The sequence below is a fragment of the Littorina saxatilis genome, linkage group LG11 (assembly GCF_037325665.1).
Source record: "Littorina saxatilis isolate snail1 linkage group LG11, US_GU_Lsax_2.0, whole genome shotgun sequence".
In the NCBI taxonomy this organism is placed as follows: domain Eukaryota; kingdom Metazoa; phylum Mollusca; class Gastropoda; order Littorinimorpha; family Littorinidae; genus Littorina; species Littorina saxatilis.
The window spans coordinates 921,833-936,474 of NC_090255.1; the positions used below are offsets into that span (position 1 = coordinate 921,833).

The window sequence follows — 14,642 nt, forward strand, 5'->3', positions numbered from 1 at the left end:
ATATAAATATTTGAACCTGTATGTTTTTGTAGCTCACAATTAATGCTTTGAAATCCCAAGGGTGTGTTGACACTAGTTGTTCATTAGCTGGTACATATAGTATATTTTGCAACATTTACTCTCTACATTGTTTTACAGGCATGGGAATTGTCCGCCGAAAGGCAAATTTCCGCCGAATTGTTTTTTTGTTCTGCCGAAAAAGCAGAAGTTTCCGCCGAAGAAAAAAAAAGGGGGGGAGGCAAAAATGGTTCTAAAAACTGAATTAAATGGCAAACTTGGAGATAAGATGACACCAAATTGCACCATTTGGGTTCTTTGGAGAGAAAAAAAATCCGGGGGGGGTTTGCCCCCGGAGCCCCCTAGTAAGGCTAGGTGCTTCGCGCCGTCAACTTTGTTATTACTTTCAAATTTTCAGCCTTTTTTACAATTTTTAATTCCCATGCCTTGTTTTACCTTGTGCACTTTTCTGTTCAACCTGCTATATTCCTGTGCATTTGAAGGTGTTTTTGACTTTGACTTTTTGAGATTTTGGAACTTTGTACCTGCTGTGGTTCGCCCACTGATATTTGGAAATGAGCGAGAAAATGGAGGCGAGAAGCTGGTTGGGAAATCCCCACAGTCTGTGCCGAAATACCTAATGCACAATGTTTACAGTGAAATAATTGTTTAATTAATTTATAACCCCCCCGCTTTTTGAGATTTTGGAACTTTGTACCTGCTGTGGTTCACCCACTGATATTTGGAAATGAGCGAGAAAATGGAGGCGAGAAGCTGGTTGGGAAATCCCCACAGTCTGTGCCGAAATACGTAATGCACAATGTTTACAGTGAAATAATTGTTTAATTAATTTATAACCCCCCCGCGGGTTTGGGGGAAGAATTTACCCGATGCTCCCCAGCATGTCGTAAGAGGCGACTTACGGATTCTGTTTCTCTTTTTACCCTTGTTAAGTGTTTCTTGTATAGAATATAGTCAATTTTTGTAAAGATTTTAGTCAAGCAGTATGTAAGAAATGTTAAGTCCTTTGTACTGGAAACTTGTATTCTCCCAGTAAGGTAATACATTGTACTACGTTGCAAGCCCCTGGAGCAAATTTTTGATTTAAGTGCTTTTGTGAACAAGAAACAATTGACAAGTGGCTCCATCCCATCTCCCCCCTTTCCCCGTCGCGATATAACCTTTTTGGTTGAAAACGACGTTAAACACCAAATAAAGAAAGAAAGAATTAATTTATATATTTATTTTTTTGTTATTGGGGTGGGGGTGCGTATGGCTAGTGGAGGTGAATTCCACAGGTCAGTGTGCAATATGACCCCAGCGATTATTATTGAGATCACAAATTACATACGCTCTTTGTGTTCACACCTCGGCCCCCCCAAGACAGATGTGAAATGTGTGAGAATGGGATGAGAATACTACTCGTCATAGCCATTGTGTAATTGGACATATTTATGTTACCCAGAATGCTATATCATATTTAAATATTTATTTATATCAAGTTTGCTATTTTTGTGCAGAATGTAGGATATATACTCTGTGTCACGTGAGTTGTGAATGAAAATGAGCTACTCAAACAAAACTATTTAACTAGTGATATGTTACCACTAAGTGTGGATGTGTGTCACTGTGTGTGTTGGCGTTTTTGCGTGTGTGAGTGTGCGTGTGTGTGTGAGAGAGCATGTGTAGGTGTATAAATATGGATGTGTTTCCCATATTAAAGCCAGTAAGTGTTCAGTTCCCAGTGATAGCTTGTTATAAAAAGGATTCTTTGCAACAGTCAAGACATTCAGATGCTATGGGTTGCAAGTTGTTGTACATGCACATATACATTGCAGAAACGATTTTTTTTCTTTTGAAAGAGAAAGTTGAATATATTGAAATATGAAGGGACCACACACCTATAATTGTTTGGCTTTATTTATGAACCTATCAAGAACGTACAAGTCTGAGTAAATCAATTTCTTTCTTGTTTTTCTTCTTTTAGCCTCAGGTTTGAGCAACAACATAAGTTGAAAGCTATCAATTAATAATCATTGTGATTTCTGCATCAGTCTACCTCATATCTTAATTTGCCTTTGGAAACTTTGCCAGCAAACTTTTTGTTATTTGGAATATGTTTTAATTTTCTTTTCTCCTTATTTCTGTGTTGTGGCGGAAGTTGCTTTGCCCAATAGCGTACTTTCTTTGGATGAGAACAGCTCGTTTCTGTGCATTAATTTATTCTCTTTTTGTTGTTGTCTTTTGATTGTAATGAAATACACTGACTTGCCAAATATGTACACAGGAGACATAAACAAGGACCCCCCGCGGGTTAGGGGGAAGAATTTACCCGATGCTCCCCAGCACGTAAGAGGCGACTAACGGATTCTGTTTCTCCTTTTACCCTTGTTAAGTGTTTCTTGTATAGAATATAGTCAATTTTTGTAAAGATTTTAGTCAAGCAGTATGTAAGAAATGTTAAGTCCTTTGTACTGGAAACTTGCATTCTCCCAGTAAGGTAAAGCAAATTTTTGATTAGTGCTTTTGTGAACAAGAACCAATTGACAAGTGGCTCTATCCCATCTCCCCCCTTTCCCCGTCGCGATATAACCTTCGTGGTTGAAAACGACGTTAAACACCAAATAAAGACAGAAAGTGGTAGTTGTGTTTGTCAACTTGTCTGACCAGTAGTGTTTGAAAGGTGGTGGTGGTGGTGGTCCACAACAGAAAACAATGAATGGCGTGTTGTGTTGCTGACCAGTAAAAGTCTCTTGACTGGACACACACACGCGAGCGCGCACACACATAGACACACACACGGCACGCACACACACATGCACGCGCGTACAAACACACACACACACACACTCACCAAAGTAACAAAAACGTGACTTAAAGCTGTGGTCTATTTATGACTTTCCGGGGCTACGAGGTTGAAAAATAGGGACAAAATCATGTACAGATTTCTGTACAGCAAACACTACCCGAAACCCCACCTATACGGCGTGTATGACCTTGAGAGCTTCAGTCAACGCTTGAATTTTGCAGTGGTAACATCCGGTTTGCTCTCGCAGAGCTGAGCATATTTGTCAAGAAGGATCGAGCAGAAAAAATAAACGACTTGGCAGGGATTCGAACTCAAGGCATCGGGGCTTCGCAATGTCGGGGCCGATGTCTTAACCGCTAGGCCACTTCACCAGTATTATCAAAGATAAAAAAATTGATAATTTTATATCATTCTACGCTTGAATTATTATTCATGCGTTGCAAAAACGTAAAAATTGACATTGAAATTTGCCTTTATTTGCAAACATGTTTTACAGAATCGCAGTACATGTTTACACCGTCATGCTACACGACATTCGCGCCATGCAAATAGCTGCGACATCTCTGTTTACAACATGCAAGAAAATGACAAGAACAGTAATTGAATCTCTCCAAAGCTCTGTGCAGTTGAAACCAGACATCTAAGAAATAGTTATACATGTGGACTGGGTGGCCGAGTGGTAACGCACTTGCGCTCGGAAGCGAGAGGTTGCGAGTTCGACCCTGGGTCAGGGCGTTAGGAATTTTCTCCCCCCCCTTTCCTAACCTAGGTGGTGGGTTCAAGTGCTAGTCTTTCGGATGAGACGAAAAACCGAGGTCCCTTCGTGTACACTACATTGGGGTGTGCACGTTAAAGATCCCACGATTGACAAAAGGGTCTTTCCTGGCAAAATTGTATAGGCATAGATAAAAATGTCCACCAAAATACCCGTGTGACTTGGAATAATAGGCCGTGAAAAGTAGGATATGCGCCGAAATGGCTGCGATCTGCTGGCCGATGTGAATGCATGATGTATTGTGTAAAAAATTCCATCTCACACGGCATAAATAAATCGCTGCGCCTTGAAGATGTGCGCGATATAAATTAAATAAAAATAAAAATAAAAACAATAAATAAATCCCTGCGCTTAGAACTGTACCCACGGAATACGCGCGATATAAGCCTCATATTGATTGATTGATTGACATGTATTCACTTCTGAATAATGGGCGGATAGAGATATAAATCATGCTGCTTCAAGAATAACATAACATGAATTCATATCAATGTTTTTCCTTTTTTCTCTCAATTGGCGCAGTAGCCTAGTGGTTAGGACATGAGACACGAAGTCTCGAGGTCGAGAGTTCGAATCTTCGTCGGGGCGTTTATTTTTTCCCCTTGATCTCTATTGAAGATAACATATGATCAGTCGTGAGAGAGCAAACCGGATGTTATCCCTGCAAAATTCAAGCGTTGACTGAAGCTCTCAAGGTCATACACGTACGCCGTATAGGTGGGGTTTCGGGTAGCGTTTGCTGTACAGAATTCTGTACATGATTGTATCCCTATTTTTCAACCTCGTTGCCCCGGAAAGTCATAAATAGACCACAGCTTTAAATATTATTGAACTCAGAAACAGATGCATACATACACACAAACACATATGCAACAGAATAAAAGGATGAGTGGGAGAGAAAACAAAAAACAAAAACACGATTTTTCCTGATATTTATTTGTTATATGCATGGGTATTTACAGTATTATACATACAATGGTACGGGTAATATACCATAATGATATATACCACTGAAGGAAAAAGTTTTGGCATTCAGTGTACATAACGAGGGAAGAGTCCGAAATACATTTTTCAATAATTATGCATAATTACATTCAATGAGCTGCCCCTTACTTCATTCAGACACGATCTGAGATGAAAAGATTTATGACAAGGAGAAAAAGAGAACATTAGGCTTTACTGCTACCATAGACCTGCTGCTACACAAGGGAGAGAGAGAGATATGATAATGATGATGGAACTTTGTGTTACAAGGATAGAGGTTTAAGGCTACGCCTTTTCTTTCAACCTGTTCTGGGAAAGAGAGAATGAAAGAGGTACGTGTGTGTGTGTGTGTGTGGAGTTTACTTATTAACTGACGAAATGATGGGAAATATTAATATTCATTGCACAGTACGGTACTGATGGATACCACTCTGTTTTTGATCCGTTTTGTATCAACGTGTCCACTAAGAGAATTTAGCGTCAAAGTCAGGTCAAAATGTATACTACTTCTCTCACAATCTGGAGTGTTAATTATATCTGTCTTTCTTGTGTAATATGATATATATGGTTACGCATGATTATCAATTCTGGAAATCAGGCAGAACGTGATGATACAAACTCCAAAAACATTATTCATCAACTGATAATATGACAGAAAAGATACAATTGTTTGGTCATATTTATTTTGGGCATATGTGGCACAAGGGTGAATTCACTAACAGTGCTGTGGAAGTAGTAACATGATATATGACGGTTATATTCCTGAGCACATGTACTCATAACAACCCATTCTAATCTGTTCGAACACGCACACACGCACGCACGCACGCACGCATACACTCACGCACGCACGCTAGCACGCACACACACACACACACACACACACACACACACACACACACACACTTTCTCTGTCTCGCTCTCTCTCTCTCTCTCTCGCTCTCTCTCTCTCTCTCTCTCTCACGAGTACATGTATGTCTGTTATCACGGTTACTAATGCACGCAAGACGTTCCATACTTCCTCTTTCAAATACGTCACAAACGTCTCGGTGGAACTATGCAGTTTACAGAAATATCACGGCTTCAGGAAGTAAAATATGCAGATATACTGATTTACCAAACAGTAAAATGGTTATGTTATGGCACTGTACAGTTAAGAAACATATGTATATGAGTACAGATGAAAAAATGAAAAAAAAAAATCTATCTGGGTCCGCAGTTCTGTTTTCTTCTAGCTGCTAGAGCGCACATAAACTAACTTAATATTTCCAAGGTTATAGTTACTGTTGTAAGCTTACAGAGATATGTAATAACAGGTACACAGTTGTGCGTCAACTCACAGTGACGTAATATCAACCCTAGCTGATTTTGGCAGGGTTTCCCCGTGATAGCATTTTCCTGAGTGGACACTGTGCTTTGACACCCACAATCAAACATCAGTTCTAGATTTGTTTTGTTTTGTTTAGGTTTGTCGGTGAAATCCTTTTCCTGATACAAATATCCACGTTTTGAAGAAAACTGAATACAAATTGCAGGAAAATCGTTTTGATTTTCTGTGTAAGTTTGTGTTATGTGTTTGTGTGTGTGTGTGTGTGTGTGTGTGTGTGTGTGTGTGTGTGCGTGCGTGCGTGTGCGTGCGTGCATATGGTTGCGTTCGTGCATATGGTTGCGTTCGTGTTTGTGTTCATGTAGCAAGTATCAGAAAAGCATTAGAAAGTCTGAAAGACAGTAGGCACTTACAAACTGTTGAAATATTCAAATGAATGAAACAGAAGCACAGAGCAGTATTTTAACCGCAGTCTGCGGAACGATTTCAAGATCATGTGGTCTTTTGATCTGTCAAATGATTTGCGATTTTCTGCGCTCCTGTGAAATAGACATGACCGCTCTGCAGATGATGTTTGACATACATGACGTCATCGGGTTGATGACATCACAAGTTGGAGCTGGCTGTGACGTCTTTTGCGTTCTTTCCTGTGGTCCTGAAGTAGTCACGTGGTATGGCCACAAAATTCTCGTCTTGAACTGCAAGGAAAGAGAAAAACAGTGAGGGATGAAAGATGAGTATACGGAAGATGCTTATGCTCGCATACACATTTACATGAAACTTGTCAAAGCCTGCTCCTGGTATTCCTTGCACATTTCCAATTCATGTTTTATTATTTTTTGTGAAGACGTGTTTATTTTTTGTGTGTAGTTTTACGCCCCCTCAAACAAAACAAAAAAAAACCCCATCAAAACAAAAACACCAAACTTTTACAACACACTACTTACTGAACCTATTTTCTTTCATTCTGAGCACATTTTTAGCGTTAACATGACATATCTATATATTGTTACAGTAAACATGACATATCTATATATTTTTGAATTCAGGAGAAGATGAGGAATACAATGCAATCACTTTTTAATCTGCTTCTGAACATTCGATTTTAATGACAACTTTAATGAGCAAACTAATTAACTAATTATTAAGCTTCCAATCTGATATGCAATCCGGCCCGTAGTCCGGATTTAGTCGAAGATTGCTTGACCAAAATTTCAATCAATTTGGTTGAAAAATGAGGGTGTGACAGTGCCGCCTCAACTTTCACAAAAAAAGCTGGATATGACGTCATCAAAGACATTTATAAAAAATGAAACAATCTTGTGGGGATATCATAATCAGGAACTTTCATGTAACGTTTCATGAAGATCAGCCCAGTAGTTTTCTCTGAATCGCTCTACACATACACACAGACACACACACATACACTACACCCTCGTCTCGATTCCCCCGTCTATGTTAAAACATTTAGTCAAAACTTGACTAAATGTAAAAAGTGTGTGTGTGTGTGTGTGTGTGTGTGTGTATGTGTGTGTGTGTGTGTGTGTGTGTGTGTGTTGAACGCTTCTTAATGTCTTCATACACTAACATGATGAAAATTAAAATGTAGCCCTTCCCCGAAACCCCGAAACCAATACAGCAGCATACAGCCCTAGAACAACTACGAATACACTGTATCTTTCCCCCAGCCAGACAGGCACAAGAATATCTTTCCCCCAGCCAGACAGACACAAGAATATCTTTCACACAGCCAGACAGACACAAGAATATCTTTCACCCAGCCAGACAGGCACAAGAATAGCTTTCACCCAGCCAGACAGACACAAGAATATCTTTCACCCAGCCAGACAGACACAAGAATATCTTTCACCCAGCCAGACAGACACAAGAATATCTTTCACACAGCCAGACAGACACAAGAATATCTTTCCCCCAGCCAGACAGACACAAGAATATCTTTCACACAGCCAGACAGACACAAGAATATCTTTCACACAGCCAGACAGACACAAGAATATCTTTCACACAGCCAGACAGACACAAGAATATCTTTCACACAGCCAGACAGACACAAGAATATCTTTCACACAGCCAGACAGACACAAGAATATCTTTCACACAGCCAGACAGACACAAGAATATCTTTCCCCCAGCCAGACAGACACAAGAATATCTTTCACACAGCCAGACAGACACAAGAATATCTTTCACACAGCCAGACAGACACAAGAATATCTTTCCCCCAGCCAGACAGACACAAGAATATCTTTCACACAGCCAGACAGACACAAGAATATCTTTCACACAGCCAGACAGACACAAGAATATCTTTCACCCAGCCAGACAGACACAAGAATATCTTTCACACAGCCAGACAGACACAAGAATATCTTTCCCCCAGCCAGACAGACACAAGAATATCTTTCACACAGCCAGACAGACACAAGAATATCTTTCACACAGCCAGACAGACGCAAGAATATCTTTCACACAGCCAGCCAGACAGGCACAAGAATATCTTTCCCCCAGCCAGACAGGCACAAGAATATCTTTCCCCCAGCCAGACAGACACAAGAATATCTTTCACACAGCCAGACAGACACGTACAAGAATATCTTTCACCCAGCCAGCCAGACAGACACAAGAATATCTTTCCCCCAGCCAGACAGACACAAGAATATCTTTCACACAGCCAGACAGACACCAGAATATCTTTCACACAGCCAGACAGGCACAAGAATATCTTTCCCCCAGCCAGACAGACACAAGAATATCTTTCACACAGCCAGACAGACACAAGAATATCTTTCACACAGCCAGACAGACACAAGAATATCTTTCACACAGCCAGACAGACACAAGAATATCTTTCACACAGCCAGACAGACACAAGAATATCTTTCACACAGCCAGACAGACACAAGAATATATTTCACACAGCCAGACAGGCACAAGAATATCTTTCCCCCAGCCAGACAGACACAAGAATATCTTTCACACAGCCAGACAGACACAAGAATATCTTTCACACAGCCAGACAGACACAAGAATATCTTTCACACAGCCAGACAGACACAAGAATATCTTTCACACAGCCAGACAGACACAAGAATATATTTCACACAGCCAGACAGACACAAGAATATCTTTCACACAGCCAGACAGACACAAGAATATCTTTCCCCCAGCCAGACAGACACAAGAATATCTTTCACACAGCCAGACAGACACAAGAATATCTTTCACACAGCCAGACAGACACAAGAATATCTTTCACACAGCCAGACAGACACAAGAATATCTTTCACACAGCCAGACAGGCACAAGAATATCTTTCACACAGCCAGACAGACACAAGAATATCTTTCACACAGCCAGACAGACACAAGAATATCTTTCACCCAGCCAGACAGACACAAGAATATCTTTCACACAGCCAGACAGACACAAGAATATCTTTCACACAGCCAGACAGACACAAGAATATCTTTCACACAGCCAGACAGACACAAGAATATCTTTCACACAGCCAGACAGACACAAGAATATCTTTCACCCAACCAGACAGACACAAGAATATCTTTCACACAGCCAGACAGACACAAGAATATCTTTCACACAGCCAGACAGACACAAGAATATCCTTCACACAGCCAGAAGAACGCACCACCCTGTCGGTTATTGTGATTAGTTGTTTTTCAAGGAAAAAATGTTTCAGCGAAAAGTCCCAAGCGGCTGATTATGCATCAGCTCACAAAATGTCCACCATATTGATACGTCATTATAAATACAATTAGACGTCATGACGTCATTTCTACGTTAGCATAATCATGTCCAATACGTTGAGAAGGTCAAGGTCAATATAAACTGTGACCAGAATAGTTTAAACAGCAGCAACCAGCACATTGGTTTAACCAGCGGTTGTACAGTATATGCATGTCACCGTGTTTATTGACATTATTTTTGCCTCTGTTAAACGCCTTGTTGCATATACTTCCAAAGGGCTTTTATGATCGTTCAGTATGGCTACAGGAGATGCCATACATGTTGAACTGAAGCGAGGATTTTGCATACAAAGTAATATTTCACATCTCACGTAGGACATTTGGCGTATCTGAAACTGAAAACATATCGGACCTTACACCTTGACCCTTTGCCATCACCGGAAACCACAACACTAGTCATACACTAACATGCTCAAAAGTCTCCCTTTTCAGTCGTATTTCGTTAGTGATTGTTTTTGCTTCTTTCGCAGGGTTTGACAGAGACAGAATTAGTTGGTCAATGTGAAAGACTGAACTGGCCCCAGCATGGCAGACAGCACACAACACACAGCACACAGCACACAGACATTGAGGACGGTCAAACCTGCATTATTCCGTGCCCCCCACCCACCCAACCACCCACCCAAACACCCCCCAACCCTGATGAATCGGCGTATGCTGCCAGAATGGCGGGGTAAAAACGATCATACACGCAAAAATCCACTCGTTCTAAAACATGCGTGAACGTGGGAGTTTCAGCCCATGAACGAAGAAGAAGAAGAAGAAAGAAAGTGTGTGTACTCACGCATCTTCTGCACGGCGTCGTCCATGGACAGACAGGAGCGGTAGGGGCTGATCACCAGCTTGTAGCACGCCGCCGCCAGCACGCCGCCGATGATGGGTCCCACCCAGTAGATCCAGTGACCATCGTACACACCGGACGCCACTGCCGACCCCAGGGACCGGGACGGGTTCATGCTCGCCCCCGTGAAACTCACCTGCACGAGTTACTTTTATTTTTAAATATTGAAACGCGAGGAATATGTTTTGAGAATGAAGTTTGTCTCCGTGACTTTGTCATCATGAGCTGTGGAAAATGAGGTCCTTGCCCTACTGTAGTTTGACCAGAAATCATTTACATGATATACACACGTGTGAAGAAATGGGTTATTGATCACATGGGCGCCGGGTCTTTCTCACGTATGGTCGCTCGTAGGAGATAAGAACATGTTGGTAATATCAAAGAATTCAGAAATTCTGTTATGTTCGGGCAGACGCGTATCCATCCCCAAGTGCGTGGCCATTGTAACATATAGGCCTATGTGTGTACATGTATGCATAATTACATGACGTCACAGTACCACGTGACACGTAATTGGCATTGTGTACTCCAACATGGCTGCAGGCTACAATAAACCTGGACGAACTCCCATCAAATCTATTTGTATCCTTGGATGCATGGACTGTGTGCGATCTATCTAACCAAGAGATATAACAGACATGTATAGTCCAACCTTCAGACAGACAGACAGACAGACAGACAGACAGACAGACAGACAGAGAGGGACACACACACACACACACACACACACACACACACACACACACACACACACACACACACACACACACACACACACACACAGTCTCACCCCAGCCAGATGAAGCAGTGTGACAGTCAGACCAATCAGCAGGGCGGGACTGCCGAATGACGGCCGGTTCTCGTCCGTTGTGCCGAAGATGACAAAGACGAGGACGAAGGTGAGGATGATCTCCACGCCCAACCCTTGGCCCGTGGTCAGCTGAGCGTTGACGCTGGTCACTGCTAGGTTGCTGTGAAAATCGTCAGGTGTCAGACTGCAACACAGGCAATCAAGCAATCAAATACTCAGTCTGTGAAGCAATCAAGTAACCAGTCAGTGAATCAATAAATCAACCAATCAAACAATCAGTCAGTGAATCAGTCAAGCAATCAACCAATCAAATAATCAGTCAGTGAATCAGTCAAGCAAGCAATCTATTGATTGCCTTAAAATCAGACAGACATAAAGCTCAACTCACACGTGCCATGCTTGTTTCTCCCCCAACAGCCCTGAGTAACTATGCACTATGCACTATGCACTATGCACTCATCCATTCACTCTGTCAAAGTTGAACAAAATCTGTTTGTCTTAAATTCACATGATAAAGTTGTATTGAATTGAATTATTCGAAGGGTATGCATCTGCTGCTCTTGTTGTTGTTGGTTGTTGTTGTTGTTGTTGCTGCTGCTACGTATTGTAGCTGCTGCTGCTGCTGCTTCTGCGCTGCTGCTGCTGCTGTAATTGTTGTAGTAGAAAAAATCGCAGACAAACTCACCCTTTCAAGAGGAATCCACCGACGATGGCGCCGAGGACCTGCGCTGCGACGTACATGACAGCACGCGCTATGGAGATGTTGAGGGCCACGGCCATCGCTATGGTAACGGCGGGGTTAATATGGCCGCCACTCACGTGACCAATCATCTGGATCAGCGCCATGATGGACAGGCCGAAACCCAGCGCGATCTGAAACAAGGGACACAATCACAGTGTTACGCGTTGGAAGAGGCTGTTTGATACTGGGAAGCGAGGCCAAACAGTTTGACCCTAACTGTTTACACTTCTCTACTACATTCATCAAAAACGATTCTCGCTCACTTTAGAAAGGGCGCGTGCGTGCGTGCGAGCGTGCGTGCGTGCATGCGTGCGTGCGTATGAGCCTGTGCATGTGCGTGTGTGTGTGTGTGTGTGTGTGTAAGGAATTCGGTGGGCGCTCTGTATTTTGTTGTGTTTGAATGTACTCAAGCCAAGCAACATTCCTGTGTACAGCACGTGCTTGTAACAATATAAGATGTTTGATGGCTTGTTGACAGACAAGCTTCTTTGTCGGTCCGAGGGGGAGCATATCGACTTTTGTTTCATATTTATTGACCAAGGCCGAAGGCACGACGCAAATCTTCTGTGACTTTTGACCCAACGTAGCTTCCACATTCAATCAATAAGCTTAATATTTACAACAGAAAACCGAGGGGGTGGAATACTGAGAGGAACCTACAGAACTGTGCATCCTCAAACCTGACATATTTATCCCAACATTTTATGAACTCAAAACACAGAAAGTTGCTTTCACACGCCAGCTTTGATTGCAACAACGTGCTGGGGCACCAAACCATGTATTATCAAAACGGAACTTGTGTTTCAAAGCATGGCTCCCTGTGTTGATGTGGCACTTATTTTGTCACTACCAAAATGATGACAAAAACGATGTTTGGAGGTTTGTTGTCCGACCAGCTTTTTTTTTCGGTCCTCGGGGGGCATATCGACTTTTGTTTCATATTTATTGACCGCGGCCTCGCGGCCTTCGGCCTTGGTCAATAAATATGAAACAAAAGACGATATGCTCCCCCTCGGACCGACAAAAAGGCTTGTCTGTCAACAACCCATCAAACATCTTATAATGTCTTATGTTTTATCTAAATTGATTATTATGTATGTGTGAGACTCAAATAAACAATCCGAGTGATAGCGTGAGTGACCGTATGGATGACCTTGGCCTTGTTAGGTCTCACTTGACCAAGGCACTGTCTTACTTTGTGTGGGCAGTCCACACCTTCACAACACCGATGGACAACACAGACATAACTTCTCACTGTCACATCAATGGAGGTCTTTGACAAGGGACGTCACTCAAGATCAGACACTGATCTACACGGTATTTCCCCTTGGAGTGCGTGAAACTGACGTTGAGCAATACGTCACAAGATGGTTTGGTGTTCTGGGGAAAATGTGGTCGGTGTTGTGACGGCTGAGTAGTCTGGACACACACTCTCTGGTGATCTTTGGTGACCTAGTTCGACCCTAAGTACAGACACGGTCTCGCCGTTAGCGTTACGTCTGTCAGACGCCTGACACGGTCTCGCCGTTAGCGTTACGTCTGTCAGACGCCTGACACGGTCTCGCCGTTAGCGTTACGTCTGTCAGACGCCTGACGGGGTCAGGAACTAAAGGCTGACTGTACTGTGTGTCGGTCCGTCTCTTGTGCACAAACTATCACTCGTCTGGCGTTTACGTGGAACACGTTTGTCTTTATAATTGGACACAGATCACAAGTGTACTGCCTGAGTGCTTTCTGAGACATAATCAAACAAAAACATACTAAAAACAACCGAAGTACTCCAGACAGGCACGTATGCCCACATCCATACTACCTCTACTCTCCATCACACACACACACACACACACACACACACACACACACACACACACACACACACACACAGATACAGACACACACACAGACACACACACAAACACACACACACAGACACACACACACAGACACATACACACACACACAGAACCACAGACACAGACACAGACACACTGACACACATACACACACACACACACACACACACATACACACACACACACACACACAAAACCACAGACACACTGAAACACACACACACACACACACACACACACACACCTTCTGTGGACAGTGGGGTCGTTGTATTGGTGAAGAATCAAATCAATAGATGAATATAGCCCACTCGTGCAACCAAAAAACAAACAAAAATACAAAAACAAATACAAGTGTACGTGGGAGTTGCACCCCGCGAACGCAGAGGAAGAATACCGACCACACAAATCACGACGTATCTTCTTGACCCTCTTCTCTAAAGCGTAATGTATCGATTGGACATTGGATTTCCCTTCTTTGAGCCATGTGACGTCAGAGGCCTACAAAACTTCATATTTGGGCGTTTCAGGTTGACCGAAACTTTAAAGGAACTACAAAACACACGTCATGTGTTTGATTGCATGTGTGTGTGCTGTTCAATGTCAAAACAACAACAAAGTCAGTACATGACGTGTGTTTTGTAGTTCCTTTGAAGTTTCGGTCAACCTGAAACGCCCAAATATGAAGCTTATGTGTTTGATTGCATGTGTGTGTGTGCTC

The 14,642-nt window shown here is 42.4% G+C and overlaps 1 protein-coding gene and 1 long non-coding RNA gene across 2 annotated transcripts in view; one reads left to right on the top strand and one right to left on the bottom strand.

Annotated features, from left to right (window-relative positions):
• The window catches only part of LOC138979374 (uncharacterized), a 216,829-nt gene continuing 202,187 nt past the window's right edge, over nt 1–14,642 (top strand). Inside the window, exon 1 of the long non-coding RNA XR_011460006.1 lies at nt 1–1,618. This is a non-coding gene — a long non-coding RNA (uncharacterized lncRNA). The remainder of the gene's footprint in view (nt 1,619–14,642) is intronic.
• The window catches only part of LOC138979373 (aquaporin-5-like), a 66,645-nt gene continuing 56,503 nt past the window's right edge, over nt 4,501–14,642 (bottom strand). The window contains exons 2-5 of the mRNA XM_070352081.1: nt 12,015–12,202; nt 11,309–11,513; nt 10,462–10,654; nt 4,501–6,590 (exon numbers count right to left, since the gene is read on the bottom strand). Coding sequence (XP_070208182.1) covers nt 6,499–6,590; nt 10,462–10,654; nt 11,309–11,513; nt 12,015–12,202 — 678 coding nt within the window. The 3' untranslated portion in view covers nt 4,501–6,498. The remainder of the gene's footprint in view (nt 6,591–10,461; nt 10,655–11,308; nt 11,514–12,014; nt 12,203–14,642) is intronic.